The 23,709-nt window shown below is 46.0% G+C and overlaps 1 protein-coding gene and 1 non-coding gene across 2 annotated transcripts in view; one reads left to right on the top strand and one right to left on the bottom strand.

Annotated features, from left to right (window-relative positions):
• The window catches only part of GRIN2A (glutamate ionotropic receptor NMDA type subunit 2A), a 368,706-nt gene that overhangs the window by 57,752 nt on the left and 287,245 nt on the right, over positions 1–23,709 (bottom strand). The window contains exons 6-10 of the mRNA XM_040459051.1: positions 19,211–19,416; positions 13,145–13,313; positions 12,882–13,035; positions 7,579–7,704; positions 3,961–4,190 (exon numbers count right to left, since the gene is read on the bottom strand). Coding sequence (XP_040314985.1) covers positions 3,961–4,190; positions 7,579–7,704; positions 12,882–13,035; positions 13,145–13,313; positions 19,211–19,416 — 885 coding nt within the window. The remainder of the gene's footprint in view (positions 1–3,960; positions 4,191–7,578; positions 7,705–12,881; positions 13,036–13,144; positions 13,314–19,210; positions 19,417–23,709) is intronic.
• On the top strand, positions 313–397 carry TRNAR-UCU (transfer RNA arginine (anticodon UCU)). The gene has a single exon. It is a non-coding gene; the product is annotated as a tRNA-Arg (tRNA).

Below are 23,709 nucleotides of genomic sequence, written 5' to 3'. Positions count from 1 at the left end.
GGCTTGATACACATTGCCTCATCACCTGCTGTCACCCAAAGTGACTTTAGCCAAATAATGGAGCCAGTTTCCTTCTAATCTGGAGAACAAAGGATTAGGAGGGTTATATTCTAAACTTTTCTCCCATCCAGTATGTGAACAAGTCTGGAAGTCATCCAAGGGGGCAAGACAAGGCAAGCCCTTCAGGACAGAGCAAGTACAGATGCAGATCTGGGGAATAAAATGCTTAGGGCAAAGGTGGCAATGGACCAGGACATTTCTTTATTCCTCTTACACATCCAAACTACACATTTATTAAAAATAACTAGGGGCGCCTGGGTGGCTCAGTTGGTTGAGCGTCTGACTTCTGCTCAGGTCATGTTCTTGCAGTTTGTGGGTTCGAGCCCCACGTCAGGTTCTGTGCTGACAGCTGGGAGCCTGGAGCCTGCTTCTGATTCTCCATCTCCCTCCCCCCCACCATCTCTGCCCCTCCCACTTCCCCACCCTGCACTGAGCTCTCGCTCTCTCTCAAAAATAAATAAAGACTAAAAAAAAAATTAAAAATATATCTGTCTTCTGTGACTACAGATAAGGGTCACTGGCACGTGGAGCTGTATTTCAAGTATGGTCTGCAACTGCTGGTGACGCCCCACGAGCTTCTGGAGGTCAGCATCAACCGACTGCGGCCCTTAGAAGGGAGGAGAGGCTCAGAGGCCTCTGTGCAGCCGGTGCCCACCCAGCAACAGAACCGCAGCACTCGGGGACAGCACAACTCCACGGGGACACATTCGTGGGCTCCGCTACCGAGGCAGGCTCCTGAATTCCCCCCATTGTCACAAGAGGCCAGCTGGTGCAGCGACGCTCCCAGCCCCCAGAGGTGCGGAACAGCTCATGAGGCAGCGAGGCTGAGGAGGAGGAGGAGGAGGAGGAGGAGGAGGAGGAGGAGGAGGAGGATGCTGGAAGGAGGAATTAGCAGTTCTAACAGGACAACCTACCAAGTGCCGGGCACGGTGTGAGGATTATTGCTAATACTCATATTAACCTTGCCAGAAAGGTATTAATAGGCGCCCCCACTCCTATTAGGTAATTAAGCCTTGGGGATACTGACATACCGAAGGCCATACAACCATTTTATGGCAAGGTCGAGGGTTGGAACGCAGGTTCATTTGACCCCAAACCTGGCATTGCTCTCGCCACTACATTCACCTTGGAGCTCCCCCACCCTTTTTGGGAAGCTTCCCCATCGACATTGCAACTTTTCTTTAGTATTTCCTAGGGGAACATCTACCTATGAATCTGCCTATTTAGAACCGAAGCCCGAGCTCATCTGAGTGCGCCACGGGCTTCAACGGTGCTTTTCCCAGTAAGCACTAAGACTGCAAAATGCTTTAAAAGCATCATAAACCTGAGTTGTTACACAGGTAATCATGATTTAAAAAAAAAAAAAAAAAGGAAAAAAAACCCTGAGTGTGTACAGTATTAAAATAAATTGATTCCATATAGATTTTTTTATTTTGTAAACTTTCTCGGTGTATCTGCTATTACTCTTCTGGGAGCATTTAGCTTATTTACTCCAAGAATTTTGCTGTTTATCTAATTGTAGCAAACATTTAATTAAACGAACTATCTGCGTGCCACTAATGCTCTGAGCTTGGGAGCTGAGCTGGGTCCCATGAGGATGTGGTATCTGTTACGAGGTGTCTCAAAGCCAGAGAAGGTCAGTCAAATTATTAGTGGTTCTAATTAGTTCTCCCACAAGCGGCCATGTTATTTAGACCCAAAACTACGTAGCAAGGGATTTTTTTTTTTCTCACCCTTGCCTTTGAAAAGAGCAACAAAAAGCAAAATAGGCTGCGAACTACTTTCCTGAAAAATCCTGGTTCCCGATGCTTCTGCTGTACCTCAACCTGCCTCTTCGGGGAACCGTATTTTCGTTCCCCTGATGTGACGGGAGGCACGTACCGGTGCCGGTGGCCGTGGGGGATTCCATGGACTACAAGGCACATTCACGACTGCTGTCTGCCTCTTTCGCTACAATCTCTTCTCCTAAACGTCAGGGAGGAATGAGGAGGCACAGCCAGGTTCCGTGACTATGAAAGCATGGAGTAAATCGCACCTCTGAGTTTGCCCTGCCCAGAAGCAAAGGAACGGCTGGAGTTTTGTGCTCCCACACCGGTTAGCTGTTGTTTAGAGGTAACCGAAGGGATTGGGGGAACTTAACCTTTCCAGAAGTTTACCGTTCTAGTGCCCCAAGGTGATCCTCCTGTGAAGATCCCCCTTATGAGCCTTTGTCAGCAAAAGTGGGATGGGTACACGGAGCTGGAAGACGGATCCCAGGAGACCCAGGTGAGATGCCTACAGTGTCCTACACAGCATGCATTTGTCACCCAACAAACATATCCCGAGCACCTGCTAAGTGCCAGAGAACTCTCTCCTAAGCATTCCCCTGATAGCCCCTCCAGCCATGTCAACGTTAATCTCACAGGTTTTAGCTCCTTGATAATCTTGTTCCTGCCTGGAATTTTGTTCCCCATTTACATTCATGCGTGTGTTGTTTATTTTTCTCTACTAGAACTGAAGTATCGTGGGAGTATGAGCGCAAGCTGCCAAGTTCGCCACAGTGGCTGGGAACACCCCTCCCAAGAGGTGACATTTTCCCTAAAAGACCTGAAAGTCAAGGAGGAGCCAGCCATGGATGATGGGGAAGAACATTCAAGGCAGAGGGCCGAGCAAGTGCAAGGGCACTGTGGTGGAAATCTGCTTGCGGTACTGAGGGCACAGGGAGGGGGGCTGTGCGAGCAAGAGGGAGGGAACACTTGAGGGGTGCACCAGATAAATAGAGGGCTCTGTCGCCATGGTAGAGTGGCATTTACTCCCGCCACAGTGGGAAGCGTTCAGAGAGAGGCCAACCACTCACCCCTGCCACTCATCATCTTTCTGATGACAGGCCTTCTCTCTACCTCTTTCAACCACGGCATATGTCACAGATAAGCTGTTAGGGCCTTTCATGGTTGATTTTCTATTCAGCGGTTTGTTGACGAATGCCAAAATACATGTAGACTTAAGTCAGCAAGACATGCTGGTGAGATTTTATGAAGAGAGACAATTATCCACGTACGCGAGACAGAAAATCTTTGTGAGGCAGCAGTCCCCACACTGCTGAGCTTAGCAAGTCAGGATTTGCTTCCCGAACCTAAAATTTCAACGGAAGGCTGCACCCGGTTTACCTCTTTTCTTCCTCTGGGTGCCTTTCTGAACAGCCACTCCCACCCCGCCTCCCTTGTGACATTCTAGCAGAGACTGGAGACAGCAGGTGTGACATTGGAAGCACGGCCCCGCCCCGAGAGGGAGGGCTGGAGAGGCGTCTGAGTAAAAAGGAGCCGGTGGCGAATGAAAAGCCTCTCTGCTCCTTTTGTGCCCTTGAGGAAATTTCAGGGGAGTCAGGAATGCAGACTGTGGGGCTGGCCGGCTCCACGGGTACAAAGGCGCTGTTAGTTTGTCTCTGGGCAGGCCTTAGAGACGACTTTCTTTCGTGTCAGAGATGAGAAATCCAGGCGTGGGGCACGTTAGAGACTCAACCAGTGCCAGAGAACGGGGACGTCGCTACAGGCTCAGAGCACCCCACTTCCACCCCACCCAAGTTTCTCCTTGTCCAGCCTCGTGGGTCTCCTCCAACACCACGCGCTCTCTTACGGGGAGAACTCCAGCCTGAGCTGGATCTCTAAATATGACAGATGACCGTTTGGGGAAACGGTGCTTCCAAATTAGACCCGGAATCTTTTAGATCTGGGAGGGCTAAGCCTCAGGTTCTGTTTCTAAAATTTTTAGAAAGATGCCAATTTAAGTTAAAAGAAAAAAAAAAAAAAACAACCCAACCCTCTGGCTTTGTGCTTTAGAGTTGATGGGTTTGGATGGGCCCTTCTGAGAAGAGAGCATTTAAGATCAGCCCCTCGGGCAGTGAGGGAAGTAAGGTGACCTTACCTTTTTGTCACTGAGGCCGGTCACTTGGTCCACAAACTCCTCCTGGATCATGAAAGCGGCCAGGTTGGCCGTGTAGCTGGCCAGGAAGATGACAGCGAAGAAGGCCCACACGGACACCATGATCTTGCTGGTGGTACCTTTGGGGTTCTGGACGGGCACGGAGTTGTTGAACACCAGGCCCCAGAGGAGCCATATAGCTTTTCCAATCGTGAAAGAAGGCCCATGGGGTGCTGCGAATAACAGGAAGGACATTCTCAGAACTTTCTCGAAAGGGCAATGCGGCGGCTGCCAGCAATCCTGCCGGGTGCCAGAAGACGGGACCGTCTCACAGTGGTACTTCATTGTCCCAGAACCACAGCCACCACACTCCCTGCATCTTGAAAAATGAGCATTTCCCCCACATTTCTATCTAGCTGGATTTTTTTTTTTTGCCACATTTCTTAAAAGAAGGCGAAATAAATTGAAATAAATAATAAAAAAAAAACCAAGGGAGAAAGGAAAAGAAAATGGCTCTGCAAAATGTGGTTTTAAATTTGGATTCGATTTCCATCTGGGGGAGCCAATCTCCTTAATCAGCCTAGCAAGGCTTGCAGAAATGCATGTGTGGGGTCGCTTCAGTTCTCACAGGCCGTGCTACCGGTAAGAACCATGCGGTCCAGTGGGACTGACGTGTGGCAGTCTAATCCAATTGTCCCTCGCAACTGCTCCTGTTCAAACTCAGACGTAAAGTGTGCACAATATAGGAATTAAACCCAACTTTTCAGTTGTCTGCAATTGGAGACATCAAGGAACCCGAGTAACAGCTGAATTCTCCCACCACTTCACAGATGAAAGACATTTGGTTGCAGGTCACGGAAAATGAACTCTGATATCACAGCACTTTTTCTTCCTCGGTGTATCCCCGCAACAGCTACGTGTCCCTTTTAAGATTCTTAAATGTTCTTTGTAGCAATCTTCACAAAAGAGGCAGAACAACATGGCACAATATATTGGGGTGGGGGTGGGATCTGCGGGCTGTAAAATGCAAGCCTTTCGGCTTTCGTGTCTGTTTTGCACAAGGGGGAAAAAAATCAATTTATGCCTTCATTTCATGGGAAAAAGGACTTCCTTTAACAGAAGGTTAATTTTTATGTCATTTAAGTAAATGAAGATATGAAAAAATGATCTACTCAGACTTCGGTTGGCAACAGCAGCAGAGTGGGCAATAAATAAAGTAGCAGAAGTGAATCATTGACGGGTGGTATGAAGTTCTGGGCAGGGAGCCTGGGAGAAGCAAGCTTTCCGCACACTGGAGGCCAAACCCAGGCTGCAGCAATATTTATAATAACCCTATACAGCACATCAAAGGGAAGGCAATTAATTTTGTTATTCTCAATCTCAAGCGCTTCTGTTTCTCTTTGCCTAGTTTTATAATCTTCTGGACTTATTCCCAAGATGCCAAGAACTCTTAGGAAAAAAAATAATAATTAGAGTCAATCCAGTTAACTTCATGAACTACTTAATTTTATTAGGGAATGAGGCTGACCAGAAGTGATGGCTATTTGGGAATCAGAAATAGGCAGCTGCAGGGGTTCTGCCCAAGACTTTTGTGAACTTCTGATTCATGAATACTATTACTGAGCCGGACATAAAACCTTCCCCATAACGTGCCGGGAAATGTAACAGAAAGCCATTTTGCACAAAGAAACCTGTAGCTGTCATGTCTGGAGTTTCCACAAGCAGATGAGCAGGAAACAAAAAGCCTCGAGGCGACGGAAGGACTGGGGAGTTTGCTTGCTCAATTCCTTGCTTTACAATAGTCTTCCAAGTGTGAGCTTTGGCCAGAGAAGGAGTTGTTGCATGTGACGGCCTCTGGATTGTTTTTTTTTTGTCTTGAAAGATATATACCTGATTTATCCACTAATCTCCAGCCAAGTCCAAACCACTGTAATCCTTTCTCTCAGAAAACTAGCACCTTCCTTCCACTCCTGCCTGCCCTTCTCATTATCCCAAGAGAGCAGCCCCGTGATCCTCCTACGCTGTACATGTTTCGTCCCGCCTTTCCCGCCATCTTGTATCACTGTCCACCGCTCTCACTCACGTCTTTTCTGTTTCATCCAGATTGATTCACCGTCAAGGTCTTTCTTTGTATTTGCTGTTCCATCTGCACAAAATGCTTGTCCCTCCATTTTTCACATGACTTCTCACTCCTTCGGGTCCTCAGCTCCAATGTCCTGTCTTCCGGAAGTTCTTCCCTGCTTGGCCACCTTACCTAAAGCAGTGCCCCCACCCGTCACCTCACTTTGTCTTTTACTCCCCTTGACACTTATTACCATCTGTGATTATTAATGTTACGTGTTCGTGTGTTATCTTCACAAGTAAGTTCTCAGCTCCCCGGCAGGGGGAGGGGGGAAATCAGGAAGTCTCCACCCAGATTATCATGTTGTCCCTCTGTGCTAGCACAGGGCCTGGGACATAGTACCTCCTCAATAAACACTCGTCAGAGAAATGCATGAATTCACAAAACAGCACAAACTTTGATTCTACGAATGTAACTACAGGCTCCACTCTGGTGCGATCACTCCCAGAAAACCCTCCCAGACCCCACTCTGTTGGAACCTCTGTACTGGTTACTTCCATTGCCCTTTTAGTGGAGGCTGGTGATTCTCCCATTTAAAACACAATTTATGATTACTTATGGCATTTTCACTATGTTAGCTTGACTGGAGATGGTTCATGTAGTTACCATCACTCTTCAGTGGTTAAGAAGTGGGAGGATTTCAAGAAAACTAAGTTCCTAGCAGATTCCCATGACCTGCTGACCGTTTCCAATAGTGAATCTTCTGGAGAAGAATATGTGGCAAGTTGAAGCACCCTGATGTTGAATGGCTGTATGCCTACTGTCTTCCACCAACCTAAGTCATTTTTCAGGAAAGGGATTTGGTCCAAGCAGCCTTCCTGAGGCCATCCACTTAGAACGTGCTGTGCACTGAGGAAGAGTCACTCAGAGTGATGTAATGTGTTTATGTCTCTAACATGAATATTGGTTTGCACAGGGGCCTCTTAATAAGTTATAGCCAATGAATGTCTCCCATTGCGATTTTCTATCTACTGATGGCAGCTTTACCAAGTACAATGCACTAAGGTCAGGCACTATCAAGAGGAAAATGTAATTCTTTGGGGGAAAATACCACTTTATAACTATTTTTACCGTCAAATGAATTCAAGTGTGATTCAGTAGTCTGGAGAATGTTCTTAAACTAGTATCTATAAAAGCCATTTCCTCTGCCCGGACTGAAGTCGAGACTCAAAACAACCTGAACATTTCTTCTGACACAGATTTTAAATGTTAATTGCCAGAAAAACTTTTTCGAATCTGCTTTCTCAACAAATCGCCAGTGGTTTCCACCTAACGGTGACAGACTGCCACAGGATAACACGATTAAAAGTGTTCCGTTTTGTTTGATCCCCTCTTTAGTTGAAGTGAATCACCTGCAAAGTGTACAGGGTTACCAGTAGCATCGGTGACCTGGCACCGTTCATGGAACCCAAGAGCAAGCCCACACAGGAGGATGTGCTCTCCACCTGAAATCTTTGTCGAAAGTCAATGAAACAGGGTCAGTGTGAGGGAGGTCTCACCTTTCCCTTTGGCTAAGCTCCTGTTGTATCCAACGGGACTGAAGTACTCAAAGACGAAAACAGCTATGGCGGACACGATAAGCAGCATCACAAACATCATCACCCACACGGAGGCGCTGAACGGTTCTGCGGATGAACAGGCCAGAGGAGTGGAACACGGTCAGTTTGCGGATCCTCACAACCAGGGCCAGCGGGAAGCCCAGAGGTCTGTTGGCAGGCTCACCCCTCCCTCATGAGCATCTGATCATTCAAAAGAAGCTATGAATCCCTGTCGGTTCATACGTCTCCACCATTCTTCATGCTGCAGAACATGTGAGGCATTTTACAAGACTGTACATAACAGGGTAAAAATAGAGAAGAGCATAGGACACCGTCCGAATCGGGTCAAGGAAAGTAAAAACAAATGGGAAAAAGAAAGCAAATAGAGAGTCCGTCGGGTCTGATATGATTATAGCATCATCCTGGGGACCAATGCTATGGGGAAGCAAGACCCGGCCCAAAGAGTCAATTCTAAGCCTTCTGCTGACCAGCATGGGTTTTATTCTTATTTTCACTCGGATTCTTACATGCTGGAGGGACGATGTGTGGGGAATGCAAGAAGGAAAGGGCACACTATAACCTGGTAGAAAAGGAGTGTAAAATCAGGGGGCTGACAGCAATCAATATTGGAAGGTCAACGTCTGCCACCACTGCTCGGACTACCACACTCTCCTCTCTGCCGTCTGCTCCAGACAGATGAGATCTCTACAGTTTTAAAATCTTGTTGATGCTGTAAATGGGCTTGAATGCATTTGAAAAGTCAACTGAGGATATCATATTCGCATGGTAATTGGGTGAAAAAAGCATTGCTCAAAGAAGAGAGACAATGAAGGAGTATTTGGAGAGATGGTAATTTCCCCTAAAAGTAGTTTACATCAGCTCATTTTCATATGGATGTCTCAGAAGGCCAGGCCAAGTCACAAGGTTCTAAATCTTAGAATGCTCTAGAAAGTTAAGAGATTTTATGTAAAATAAATTAACGCTTATATTCAGTCTGATTGAGGATATGAAAATGGGCTGAATGGAGCCATTGTATTCACACAGGTCACAGATTTGCTAGAAAATCAACACAGACAAAAATTTTGGAAAATGAACATATCTCCACCTGAATGCATCATTGGGAAGAAACTGCCCTTGGGTACCAATAAAGTTATAATCCTTTTCATCACAAGCAAACATTTTCTGAGGGTAAAATATAAGAAGCCCAATAACACCCTGAATAGTAGGCATTTTATTATTTTTAAATTGTTTTTCTGATGAAGCTGGTAGTAATCATAAAGAACTAGGCTGGTAGCAAGCCACCCTATCACTAAAGCCTGTGACTACCTAACACAGCTAGGGGTCATCATAAATTCCAGTTTAATGAGCTTACTATATAACAAGAAACTAATACGTCCGAAGCTTTAACTACATTGGATAATTTAAAAACTGGCAGGAATGCTTTGCAATGCAGTTTCCATGGTGCAGATATGTTAAAAAAGATCAGGTACCAGCACAGGCTACTTAGGTTAAATAACACATGGTGAGTTGGAAGAAATCAATGAGGTTGCAACCATGATATATCTTAGTTGAAATTAGCTTGGGTAATAACAATATTATATCCCTGAAATCATTGCAGTTGGGTATTGAGGTGCGCCCAAAAGGGAGAAGAAATAAAGAAATAATTAGGAGATTAAACGCACTCAATATTCAAGAAGAGAAATGGTGAACTAATTCTCCAAGCTGGGTATGTTAATGGCATGGTGCATCTGACGGGAGGAGGGTCACCATGATGAGTAAAAGAGCACAATCATGGAAAGCAGTTGATGGTGTGTGAAGTTTGCTGTGCACACACACACAGTACATCCAGTGGAAGCACTATTTGATTCCGCGGGTAAAGCCAGAAACAGCAGTGGCAATGGCGGTAGCGGTGTGCTGTTCGTGGTCCTGAAAAAGGTGTCCTGGTTTCAAACATGCACATTTATTCATCGGATAACTTCACTGCCAGTGCAGGTGGCAGTAACATGATACAACACATTAGGGGCCATCCTCACTGAATACTTCACGCACATGGCTTCATTTGGCAGTTGATGCATCCTAATGCTGACACTAACTGTTCCAAAAGTAAGGTGGAGGCCTGATCAAGCAACTGATCCCAGACGTTTCCCCACTTGGAAGCGACACCTGCCCCTTGGCTCGTGAGCATGGCAGAGAGATAAAAGGATCCTGCTCTAGTGTTCTGGTTTTAAAAAAGTTTTTTTTAATGTTTATTAAAAAAAAATTTTTTTTAATGTTTGTTTATTTTTGAGATGGAGAGAGACAGAGCATGAGCAGGGGAGGGACAGATAGCGAGGGAGATACAGAAGCAGAAGCAGGCTCCAGGCTCTGAGCTGTCAGCACAGAGCCCGATGTGGGGCTTGAACCCACAAACCGCGAGGTCATGACCTGAGCTGAAGTAGGCTGCTTAACCGACTGAGCCACCTAGGCGCCCCCAGTGTTCTGGTTTTGATAAGTTAGGTGCCTATGAAGTGCCCTTAAGGATTGCTGTTAACACACCACCGCCACCACCACAACATAGAAAAGCACTGGAATAATGGTGAAGCACCATCTATAGTGTCTAAGGAATGACCCAGAAGCATTTGGGATAGCTCTGGATTACATCCTCGACTGGCTTAAAACAGATTCAACATTTGTCCATGAAGGGGCTTCCATCTAGGAGGCTCCAGATCAGCATTTCTTTGGCTCAAACAATCCAACCTGCTTGGAAAGTCTTTGGAAGTAAATGAATGAAAATACTGCACCAGACGCCACCTCTGTCCTTGAAGAGTGGCTGGTTACGTTTGCACACAAAGCCTGGGAGGCTTTACCTGCAAGCGTTTCCGACGTGAGTTAATGGAGTTAGCGGAGAGAGGACAGGAAGTAATGAAGAGCAGCGCAATCAGATTTTGAATGTTTGGGCTCTTCCAGAAGACTGAGCCAGTGAATGGAAAAATGTAGCTTAGCATGGCTCATTATGACTTTCAAAACCTGCAGATAATGGCCGTAAATAAGGGGGTGCACAGTGAATCGAACAGGGATGTAATTTAGTGACTAGAAAACATATTAAGCCTACTGTGTAAAAACTGCTTTGAAAATAGTTTCCTCTGGCTGCAATTTATTTTACTTTATTTTTAAAGATACAGGAGGAAGAATAAGGGGGGGGGCAGGTAAGGAGGCTTGGCTAAACTTAGCAAAAATGCTTGACTTTTTATGGAAATGTGCAACTAATGCAGGTAAGATAAAAATCTAGGTGAAACTGGGTTGAGGCCAGATTTGATATCAGCAACCCATTTTTTTTTTTTTATGAGACAAGCCAGTTGTTGGCATTTTTTTCTTCTCTGATTGAATTGGAAAAAATGTTCTCTCACTATGGAGGTATGTCAACAACTTGTGAAACGAAACACATGTCTTTCCATTCTTTCCATGAACTCACTTCCTCCAACCTTTTCTTAACCCCCAGGGCCAAAGAGCTCTGTTACAGAGTCTGCCAGGTAATGGGAGATGGTGATAAGCAGTGGCTTGTGCATGAGGGTCTCCCAATCATCGTTAAGATTCTGCCCGTGTCGTCTCTATTGGGCGGCTGCATTTCTCCTGGTGTAGTGAAGCTCTGTTGTTAAGATATGGGTCCATTATCCATATCAGACAAAGGCACAAAAGGAACATAATGAGGTGTGTGTGTGTCAAGGTCCATGTTACTCCAACAAAGGTAGGAGAATGGAAGCAAGGAGTCAAATCCAGGGAGTGGTAAGGATTTCAACAGCTTAAATGGATTATCAGAAACGAAAATGGCAAATCCATAGGTCTCTGTGAGTGAGGCGGCACCCAAAATCCTGTTAGCCAATGTTCCACTGAAGGGAATGAAACACAGACGGTTTCACCGGATGCGCCATGACATATAAAAGAAGATGGTGGACAAGTAAGACTATGGGCTTGGAGCTAATGTCCACAGACTGGCTCTCGTCTGCAAGTTTTAGCTCTCTACCAGACAAGGGTGTGTGTGTGTGTGTGTGTGTGTGTGTGTGTGTGTGTGTGTGTCTGGAAAAATGCTTTTGGGGTCAATGTTCAATTTCACCTTCCCAAATCTGGGACAAACCCACTGATGGGGGTGCCAAGGAAAAGGGAATTTAAATCCCACCATCTTCAAGATAGCTACTGTCAAAAACCACTGATGGTAACCAAACACTCCACACAATACCATCTTTTAAAGAAAAAAAAAAATAACACTTGGGTATGTCTCATGCAGTTTCTACACCTGTAGTCAGGCTACTTAATGCATAAATACTGACACTGCTAAGGAAAACAAGATAGAAAATAGAGATCTACCTTGCTCTAAAACAGACCAAAACAAAAACACAAACACAAATGACAAAAAAGCAAAACAAAACAAAACAAAACTTATGTCAAAACATACATTTATGGAATAGTTAAGAGTAAGGAATTTCCTCCCTTCCAAACCATTCAGCTTGAAGGACAGTCACATTTAAAATACGATTCCATTAATTTTCAATCAGTGTATGCTCTTTCGGCTACCTCTATTTGGTTTATCAGAGTGCTGGTATAAATCACGGCACGTTCATCATTGTTTCACCTTTACAGCCAGTAAATAAATGGCTGTCACATCAGCGAGGGGTGGAAGATGGGAATGAGGATACCATATAAAGGCGTATGGGCTGATTTAAATGAACTACGGACAGAAGATTTATTTTTTAAATGTTTTCAAGGCTCTAAGACATATATCTACTAATCTACATTGCACACAATCAAGACCAGTATCTGAATACATGCTTGTATTTTCAGCCAATAGTTCCAAGTTAGAGATAAATGAAAGATGTTAATGGGGTGACAGGGGGGATGTGAATTGGGATCATTCAAATATGACACACTTTGGGGGTGCCTGGGTGGCTCAGCTGGTTGAGAGTCTGACTTCAGCTCAGGTCATGATCTCACAGTTCGTGGCTTCACGCCCCGCGTCAGGCTCTGGGCTAACAGCTCAGAGCCTGGAGCCCTGCTTCAGGTTCTCTGTCTCCCTCTCTCTGCCCCTCCTACATTCACGCTCTGTCTCTGTCTCTCCTTCTCAAAAATAAACCTAAGAAAAAGAAACACACCAAATACGACACACTCTGGAATGCACTGATGTTGTTAAATGGAAGTGAGCAAGGTCCTCCTTGGTTCCATCCTTTGAGCCAACAAGACAAATACCTATAATTCCTCATAGGTAAATGGCAGCGACCATGGCGTTCACATACCTAGAAAAGCAGAAGGTGAGACCGTGCCGTTGCTTCTTGAAACCATGACGCTGATCCCCGTCTCCACGAAGGGCACAGAGAAGTCCACCACCTCAGAACGCTCCTCATTGATGGTGAGCGAGCCGACCGCCATGACCGCCCGTTGATAGACCACCTGCACACAAGGCAAAGGAGCACAGCGCCTTTATTCCTCCTTCCCACTGCCCCTGAGCACTGCGGGCCCCAGTCTGGATGACAGCCCTAGGGGGAGGAAGACCACTTACCTCACCGATCATTCCATTCCACACGTTGTTAACTTTCTTGCCGTGCTTCCCGTTGGTCACCAGGTAGAGGTCATAGGTGAACTTCACGGTACGGGAGAGCTTCTTCAGGATATCGATGCAGAACCCCTTGCAGCACTTTTTAACATTCATCCCCTCGTTAGTTGAATTGCTGTAGGAAAACACCGTGAGACCGTAGAATATTAGCGCCGGAAGATTTGTTGGCAGTCATTACCTATACGCTTCCACTAGATCCATGTGGGAAATAGAGGCTCAAAAATGAGAACGTGGCTTTTCCAAGGACATGCAGTAGTTTACAACAGCACAGGTAGAAGGTGTTCTTAAGGATGAGCGTAACCATGACAATGGCTAACTTTTATTGAGTGATTATTATTTGTACCATGTACCATGCTTTCTACTAATTGTTGGATTACCCTTCATGACATTTCTCTTAGGTAGTATTTGTCTCCCCCATTACACTGATAAGAGTTACTGCCTCTTATTCTTTTTTTAAAATTTTTAATGCTTAATTTTGAGAGAGATAGAAAGGGGGAGGGAGGGAGAGAGAGAGAGAGAGACAGAGAGAGAGAGAGAAAAACATAGCGTGAGCAGGGAAAGGACAGAGAGGCATAGAGGGAGACACAGAATCCGAAGCAGGCTCCAGGCTCTGAGCTCTTAGCACAGAGCCTGACACGGGGCTCACACTCACACCCTGTGAGATCATGACCTGAGCTGAAGTCAGACACTTAACTGACTTATTCTTAAGTTTATAACACATACAACCTCTTTTGACCAGAGTTCAGTAACATGATCTAAGCCACACTATAAACGCTTACAGGAAAAGAGAAGAAGGAAGGAAGACATAAAACTCTCAGTGGGAGGAGAGTTTTGCTTTATCCTACCACTGCAGATAGAGGTTTGCAACCAAAGAGAAGAAATAATGGTTGCCTTACGTAGTAGGAAGGGCACTTTCCTTACTGAGGAAAACTTGGCTGAGAATCAGAAGACTTGGGGTCCACCTTGTGCCTGAGTCCACGGACTTAATGTGTCTTGATAGAGTCATCTGTCAAATAAGGGCTCGTTCATTTCATTTTCCCTCCCTCCCTACATAGCAGGAGTGTAAAAGGTGACATACTAAATAGCAGTGTCCTTGATCAGGAAAAAGCCCTGTTAAAATACACAGGGTACTGCTTTCTTAAAAGCTATCATCAACTACCAAGGTGACATATGTTGCTTTGCACCAGCCACCTTGCTTTATTAACCTGGCCGAGTCATATTCAAAGGACACCCATACAAATCAGAAATGCCTTAAAAAAGGAAGGAAACAGGGTTTTCCCAGTTAGACAGCTCGTGTAGGACAATGGACAGCTCTCTGGGCAATACACTTGGGCTACCTTGTGATGGGGCATCCCATTGGCTCAGCTCTCTGACTTATGCATGTCACGAGATACGTGCTCTGTCTGAATATTCTGTTGCTGGCTCATCTACACAACAGACTGTTACCTAAGCACCACAGTGATGTTTGTGGAAATCCAACATCACAAGAGGAAATCACTTCCATTTCCATATCATAGAAAAAAAAGTAGGTTACACAGTGATGTATACAGAACAGTCCTGGCTATATCAAAACAGATGAGCTTATAAACCATATCTGGATGGAAAAACAATGAAATATGAAGCAAAGCTATTTTTGAATGGCGAGAAATAACTTTTTCTCTTTTTCATATTTTTAGTCCTCCCCCCCCAGAACAACTGCAGTGAGTATATACTACATATATAATCAGATATACACATACATCAAGCACCATTGATGTATATCTTTGTCCATGAACATGGGTTCTTTTGACAATGTGACTTTGAGTAATGGAAGCAGGTTGCAAAATGCCATAAACATGATAGAAATGTGTCCCAGGTACATTAAATCAATGGCATGTCCAAATAACGATTTCCTGCTGGGTACTGATCTGTGGCTCTTTGAAAAACATGGTCAGATCCAATTCTCTCTTTTTCTTCCTGGCCACCATGGGCCATGCATCAATGCTTCTCTCCCTCTTCCCACCTGCGTCTCCTTCTCTCTCTTCCCCCTCTCTTCGTCTATCATAGGGTCTTCTTTCCCCTGGTCAGGATTCCTGGGAGAGTCTGGACAGGAGTTATGAATGCCCCAGGCTTAAGATTCAGGGTCACAGGCATACGGTGGTATTCTTTGGCATTGCTGGAAACCTCGGCCAGTTAATGAGTTAATTATCTCCCCTATGTCTCCTAATACTAGGTATATTTATAGATACCCAAGGTCATTAATGCATTTTCACCCAACAAGCACCCACTGAGTACCTACTGTGTATAAGACATGGAATTAAACTAAACCCTAAGGACACAGGGTGAAAAAGACACATGCAGCGAATGCAACAGATGAATTTATCATGGGGATTCTGGAAACACAGACCCGCTTGTAAGTAGAAATTTTCAATTGGTTCCCATCACAGCCCTTGTATACGTGCGTGGGGTGGGGGGGCGTGACTTAACTACACAGCCATCTAAAAAATGTGCCCAATGCAATCTTTCCCCGCTCCCCACCCTCATCCAAAAGAAAGGATGACCCATAGAAGCCAATGTGGGGAAAGGGATCCAATAAGTGAGCCAGCTCTCCAGTTCTGCAGTTTCCCAGTGTGGCGAGTGGACAGGATCACGGCCATGCAAGTCAGACGGAGCCATTTTTCAGGTCCTAGGTCTGCCCCTAACAACCAGGAAGATGCAGATAAGTCTCCTCACTCGTAAGCCTCAGTTTACTTGTAAAGTGAAAAGGTGAGGGCTTACCTTGTGGGATAGTTGGGAAGATGAAAACAAATATGCAAAGCGCCTCTCAGGTAAGTGCTTAAGAATACATATCCTCTCTTCTTACCAACAATTTGGCAGTTTGGGGGATTCACTGGCAGTATGGCCGTTTTTCCCCGAAATATCAAGCCAGCTAATTTTTCCTCAATTCTCTCTTTATGCCCTAACACCCAACTAACAGATGAAAAGAAACGCTTGGTTTCTCAGCTCATTTCCTGTCACCTATGTTTTTAGAAGATTGATTTGTGTCCTCAAGACCCCACCATTTGCCAGAAGTGAGAGACAAACGCTTTACCCTGGGAGATTATCACCCAGAAAAAATATAATCATGTTACCTCACAGAATCCTTCTTAGAACCAACCGGCCTGCCTCAGAGATATTACCTTTAGGAAAGGCAATTGATCTGCTATGTGTTAATGTTGGGACGAACGGGTCCCAGTAATTGTCTATGGCTTTCAGACACTTCGATTTCACCTCGACGTTCAGTAAACTTGTCCTGACGCCAAGCGGGAAAAGGGAAGCCGCAAGCTGCCACCTCCCACAGGAACCAAAAAGGTGAATTTGAACCTGTTAATCTGTTTATATTGTCCAGTAAAAAAAAAAAAAGTCAGTTCTATTAAAGAGAGTAATTTATTGGGGGGTTCATTTTCTCCATACGAATGTGGCTCAGGACTCGGTGACCTACCGTCGTCAACTCCAAGGCTTCTGATTTTAAAGATTTGAAGCTCCTGTTAGTGACTGTGGATCCCAAGAGGCCCTACTGGATTGGCCCTACTGAGACAAAGCAGGCATTGCTGTCATAAAGGGGGTGCCCTACTGAGGTTACAGTCTTGGCCTCACACCCAACACTCGGCCTTCTCCATCGGACCACGTTGTACTCCAGGAACACCCGTCCAAATCAAAATCTCCTGGGACAACGTTCCCACATTTACTCCTTCCATCTCCCCCCTGACCCCCTGCCAGCTCATCACTCTCTAGCCCTGCACTGGGCTTCCTTCTGTTGCCCAAACTTGCTAATCTCTCTCCTCCCTTGGGGACTTTGCAGCTGCTGTTCCCTGTACCTGGAAGGCTCCTCCCCACCAGCCCCCCAGCTTTTCACACGTTCGTCATCCTTTTCTGGGTCATCTTGCATCTCACCTCAAGTTAGTCTCTTATCACACCGCCTTATTTATATCCTTCACCAGGCGTATCGTAACACGAATCTGTCCTTCCTTTCCGGGCTGAGTTGTTTTTGAGCTGTGTACATGCTATACCCTAAGATCCCGTCCTTTGTCGTCCCAGCTCAGCACAGCTCTATGCCTCACACACGAACTGTGCTTCAAGTATATTTATTTATTGACTAATCTATTCAGAATTTTAACTCCAAAGAAGCTTCTCGTTGATAAAAAATAATTTTTTTTCCCTCTAAACCAGAATCTGCCTTCATAATACATTTAACAATCATATTCAAAAAAAAAACCTCTTTGTCCCAAGCGCTGAGCTCTGGGGATTTGCACCTTGTGTAATGAAGGCTTCGGTCAGAATCTGCAAAGTGGGACAAAAAGTATCCAGGTGCTCATCTGTTCAATCATTATCAACATTACCGTGTTATGTTTTGTGGGTCCCTGGCTGTACAAAGACTCAGAAGCCATGTTTCCTGTATGTAGGCAGCTTACCCTCCAGGGAGGGTATAAGCCATAAAATCGGGTGATAAAGAGATCGAGTGGTAGGGACTCCATGTTTGAGTTCCTTCAAATTCATGTGTTGAAACTCTCAACTCCAATGTGATGGGGTCAGGAGGTGGGGCCTTTGGGAGGTCATTAGGTCAGAGGGTGAGGGCCTCATGAACGGGATTAGCGTCCTTGGAAACAGACGCAGGAGACCCTGCTTCTCTTCTGTCCGTTCTCCACCATGTGATGCTACCGTGAGAGGATGGCAGTCTCAAACCAGAGGCCCCTGGTTGGACACCTTGACGGTGGACTCCAGCCTCCAGAATTATGAGAAGTGTCTGTGTTTAAGCCATGCAGTCTGTGGTGACTTGTCACAGTGCCCTGAACAGACCAAGGTACAGAGACACTCCAGGTTTCTTTGGAAGGAGGGGGAACAAACCCAACTTGGGGAGGGAGTGGTTGAGACTTAAAAGACACAGGAGAATTATCCAGATGAAAGGACACACTCAGAAAATACTCACAGAAATATTCCAATGGTAGGTCTTTTCCTTTTGGTGAAATCCCCCACAAGGGCCGTGTCTGTGTTTGCACCAGAAAACTATAACCAGGGCCTTAGACCTGGTCATGAAGCTTTATGCTTCACCAAAGGGCCTACATATTAGGGAGAAACTTAACCAGAAGCTCTCATAAAAATGGTCAGTTCTTCCTTTGATTGTTAATAAATGAGGAAACGGCCCAGAGGTGATGTGGGCTTGCTGTCGGTGAGCTGGGAAACTTCCAGAAGGTCAGTTCCACGCTGATCACATCATAAGGTCATATGTGAGGGGTACAGCTGTATCATGACCTCCACACAGAGAGAAGTTTTCAAAGTTTTTGAAAAGTTTGTGTCTGGGATATATACAAGAGATGGAAGGAAGCAGAAGTGCAGGGCTGGAGGAGGGAGCACCCAGAAAAATTAAAACATAATTTTTGGGGGGCGCCTGGGTGGCTGGGTCGGTTAAGCTTCCCACTTCGGCTCAGGTCATGATCTTGCGGCTCACGGGTTCAAGCCCCACCTCGGGCTCTGTGCTGACAGCTCGGAGCCTGGAGCCTGCTTTGGCTTCTGTGTCTCCCTCTCTCCGCTCCTCCTCTGCTCGCACTCTGTCTCTGTCTCTCTCTCAAAAATAAATAAACATGAAAATTTTTTTTTTAAGGAAAGACCAAAGGGGAGGATCAGTTTGGCAGAGAGGTTAAGGACTGGCAGTGAAGCAGGTGGACGGCGTCTGGGTCCTAGGTCCTCCATTTACTAGCTGGATGGCCCTGAACATGTTTCTTAATCTGCCCATAACTCAGTTTAAATCTCTAAGACGGGTAATACCACCTACCTGCAATTGCCGTTGCCAGAAGTAAGTGAATGCAGACCAGCTGGCGTAAGTCCAGCTATTTACTGAAGTCTTTAAAAAATCTAGTATCACAAGTTGTGATGTACTATTATAATAAGCTATTGTGTATTAAATTTTACTACTATATTACAGATACCACTGTTGTCGATGATACAGGCTGTGTTAAAGGACTGGGCACATCCAACCGACAGCATCCCCGGACTCACTTGATTTTGACGAACTTCCGACACGGCACAGTGTTCCTCACGCACGTCTCGGTCAGCGGGTCAATGTCTTCCACGATGACAAAGGGGGCCTCCTCCAGGGTGACGATGCTCAGATGATTGTCGTCCGGCTCGCAGTCTGAGAAGGACTTGTACCTCGGCCACACGGCGTGCCTGAGGCTCAGGCTCTGGTTCTCCCACTTGCCCACCTGCATCAGGAAGGCAAAGGCACACCTGTGATTTCTTGCAGCCCCTTCTAGAAAGGCAAGTCCTTCCCCATAAGAGGTCTGGGACAAGAACCCTACCCATCCTGAGGGCTTTTCTGCTACATACTTCAACATACACTTTGGTGTAGATGCTAAGAAAAACAGACATAAAGGAGAAGAAGAATTCTGGACGGCCCCCAGGCCCGCCTCTCCCAGGCTAATTAATATGGCGGTGGTACCCAAGCACTGAGATTGCTAGATCTCCCCAGGAGATTCCAAGGTTCGGGCAGATTTCGGGACCACTGGCGGTGGTAGAACAGCATGGACCTTTAGCATCAGAGAAATCTAGGCTTGGATTCCCACCTCTGCCATGTACCAGCTGCACAACCCTAGTTAAGCTCTGAGTCATTGTGAACCTCTGTGTGTCACCTATAAATAGCACAACTCCACCTACTGTACAAGGATGTTGTGGCAATTAAGCAAGACCGTCTGTGACGAGCAGGCAGCGCAGAGCCCGGCACGTAGTAGGGACTCCACGCTTTTTCTCTGAAGTACAGGAGACAGACAAGAACAGGGAGAAACTTTTAGAAGGTGCCAGGAGAAAGGGTGAGGAGACAGGGAGATGATGCGGGAGAGCCAGAAGGAAGGAGGACGGACAGGAAAGTCAACACAAGGAGGGTGAGCAGGAGAGGAAATGAAGGGCTTCATTTCAACCTCAGATATCGTTCTACTTAAGTTGCAAATTAAGGTGAACTGCTATTAATTCGGCCTGGAGAGGAGACTTTCAGCGCTTAGCACCAAGACCCGTCAAAACAGCACCGACCTGTTCCCTCTCTAAGCGGCAGCCAGCATGTTGGTGAAATCAAACTGAAGCCTGTATGTTTTGAACCTTAATTTTATTTGACAGCTTATTGGCATTATTCAGACATGCACCGGGAAGAAGCTGCTCCCGGTATCACGCTTTTTTCCTTCTTCCTCTCGCTCCCACACGCCAACTGCTTGACACCGCGGGTCACAGCTTCGTTTGTAATATCAACCTCAAGGAAACACCTTGTCTGAGATGCTAAGTGCCAAGTCCAGGCTTGTCTGCCTTGATGTGACCTGCTCACCTCCCCTCCTGTAACCTGAGTGTTGCCAGAAACGAATTGCAGGCCCATAAAGAGAATTCAAACACGTCGGACGCCGAAAGGGGTGACGGCGTGGAAGGAGATAAGGCAGACGGAGTGCCCTCAGATCGCCTCATCATTTGGACTGGAAAATGTTTGCTGCTTAGAGCACAATGTTCCATGCGGCCAATGGCAAAACTGTCCAGCTTCGGTGATACCTTCTGTTTTATGGCAGTAGCATAAGCAGTAAGGTAATCTGGGCAAACACACTTGTTCATCTGCCTGTGCTGCTATGTGTAACACAGGCTGGGGAGAATGTTGAGCCCATTACGTTCTTCATTCACTCAACACAGATTTATTGAGCACTGACTATGTCCTGGCACCAGCCAGGAAACAATGATGGATAAACCTATCAACTGGCTGTAGGGCGAAGACAGAACTAATACCAATACATAAGCAAATAGGAGATCTTGAAGCTTTCTCTTTTGGGACAAGTTCCATCAATCCCTTTTCTTTCCACTTCTCTTGGAAAACGCAAACCTTCAAGAGCAGCTGAGTAGTTTAGTTGGTAAGAGAATGGCTTACTGCAGTCAAACAGAACCAAGTGTTGATCCCGGCTTCACCCATGAGCTGGCTCGCCTTAGGAAAGTCACTTAACCTCTCTGAGCTTTATCTGCAAAATGCAGATGGCACCAGGTTATGCCTTTCAGGACTGTGGGGAGCTCTGGATGAGCCAAAATGAACACGAAGCACTGAGCACAGAACTCAGCATGTAACGTACATGGTGGCTGCCATCACTTTTTTATTGTTGTAGTTAGCGTTCAAGACTTGGCTCGAATATCACCTAATCGGGAAGGGCATTCCTGCTCTCCCCACTAACACAGAACTTTGCACCTCTCCACGGCAGCTCTTTCATGCCGTCTCATAAGGGTGTCACTTTTGAGCACTCCTGTGTAGGCAGGAAATGTATCAATATTGCCAGTTACTCTGATCCCCACAAATCCTACAGGGTAAGGATTATTATTCCAACTTTACAGTTCAGAGAACTGAAGCACAGAGACGTTGTGTAACCTGCCCAAACTCAAGCAGCTGGGAAGCGAGGGAACCAGAACCCTACCATAGGGCTGTGTGAATCCAAACGTGCTTCTATTAAGTGATCCGTGGTAACCGTAGTATAGCTCCAAGACCCTTCCTTCCCAGCAGAGACAGCCCCAGATGTCCCAAGAAACATAAATTAATGCAAAGACTGTTTAGCTAGCAGAATCTTTGGTGATGTCATTGACCACATCTTGTCCCCTACACCGTGGAGTCAGACAAAGGTCCCCACCCAAGGCTGACTGCTGGGGAGAGAGGTGGCGAAGGTTTCCTGGAGTGCAGTAACTCCCCAGATCTCCCTAAGTTAGTCTCTCCATTCCCATGTCTACGTAAGCACCCACCGGTCAGCCAAGGAAGGTGGAAGCAGGTGGTGGTTGGAAAAACTTGATCAGGGCCGAAGCTGCTGCTTCCATGCTGCCCTACATCTTGAGAGCCCCCTCCTCCTCTGAGTCTGACAGGCTGCTCTGGTAGGCTCCCCAGATCCCCAAATCCTGGCTCCAGGATTCTATATACCACATAGGAGAAAACAAGAGTGTCTTCACTTTACCCTCCTATGTGCATTTTCACAAGGGATTTGAACGGAGTCAGTCCAGTGTTTGTAGACGGGATTAACAGAGATTTTTTTCACTCCATTAAGTATTTATGGAGTGGCCCTTCGGGTATCAAGCACTACACTAGACACCAAGGAGAATGTCAGGCATGCAGTGAAGTTTCTACTTGCATGGAATTTTTATGCTAATTGGGAAGACAGACATGAGTCAAATAATCACACAAAAACATACACCATACGAACTGGGAGGAAGAAAGAAAAATTGGGTCTAAGAGAGCAAATGGGGGGGAAGAAATCCCAAAGGGGTTCCCTGAGGAGGTGGCACTGAAACCAAGATTGGAAGTCCAAGATGAGTGGTGGGGGGCTGGTTTGGGGGAGCGAAGGAAGGAAGGGAAAACACTCCACACACGCAGGGGCCAGATGATGCAAAGCCCTGCAGGTCCCCGTGCGGAGCTGAGATTTACCTCAAGAGTTCATCCAGTCTGTTCTCCAGGAGGGAAAAGATGAATGGAAGTCACTGGGGATATATGTCCCTCTGTAACCTGGATGAAGGTGGGAGTTCTATGACCCCTCAATTCATCCTTGTTTTGTTTTCTTTTCTTTTTTTAGAATGTTTATCCATTTTTGAAAGACAGAGTGCAAGTAGGGGAGGGGCAGAGAGAGAGAGAGAGAGAGGGAGACACAGAATCCAAAGCAGGTTCCAAACTGTCAGCCCAGAGCCCGATGCGGGGCTCGAACCCACAAACCGTGAGATCATGAGCTGAGCTGAAGTCGGGAGCTTAACCGACTGAACCACCCAAGTGCCCCCATCCTTGTTTTCTTTTTCTTGACGGGAAATTTTAAACTTATGCAAAAGTGGACTAGGGTAATGAATCACCATCTTTCCATTCTCTGGTGGCAATAATTACTAACTCGTGGCCAATCTTGTTTCATTTATACTGCCACCCACTTCCCCTGTATCACACTGAAGGAACTCCCAGACATGGTAACATTTCATTCACAAATCCTTAATTCGATGTAAATATCCAATTTCTGTTTGCGTAATAATATTATACCTCAATAAGCTATGTGTTTCTCTGATGAGATGACAATTTCCCAGGCTAGGAGGGATTTTCAAATACACACTGATGGATTTTGAGGATCACAGCTTCTAAACTCAGGGCCTGGCGAAAGGAGGGAGTGAATGGACAGCTGCTGATCGAATCAATGAGCACCTGACCTGAATTCTTAAAAATGTCCGTGAGTCGGAAACTACTAGTAGACTGATCAGTGCGTGCACGTTCGCCTCAGCTATGGAATCTTGCACCCTCAGCAAAACACTGAGGTGCCGAAACCTATATTCTCCCCTTCACTCACGCTTCACATCGACTTCAGTCCCCCAGACGCAGAGCCGCTGAGAGAGGCTGCCGAAAAGCCTCTGTGTATTACATTTTCCAGACACATCCAAGACCATCATGCCAATGCCAATGTAAAAGGGGCTCTGGCCGCTCTCAAGTGGCAGAGTCCATAACTTTAGGTCAGCAGTCCTGCCTGACCTGGAGGAGT

This window comes from Herpailurus yagouaroundi, unplaced genomic scaffold (assembly GCF_014898765.1).
Source record: "Herpailurus yagouaroundi ecotype Mexico unplaced genomic scaffold, PumYag 222, whole genome shotgun sequence".
Taxonomy (NCBI): Eukaryota; Metazoa; Chordata; class Mammalia; order Carnivora; family Felidae; genus Herpailurus; species Herpailurus yagouaroundi.
Note: the sequence above shows the minus strand (reverse complement) of the source record. Positions and strands in the feature narration are given on the sequence as shown.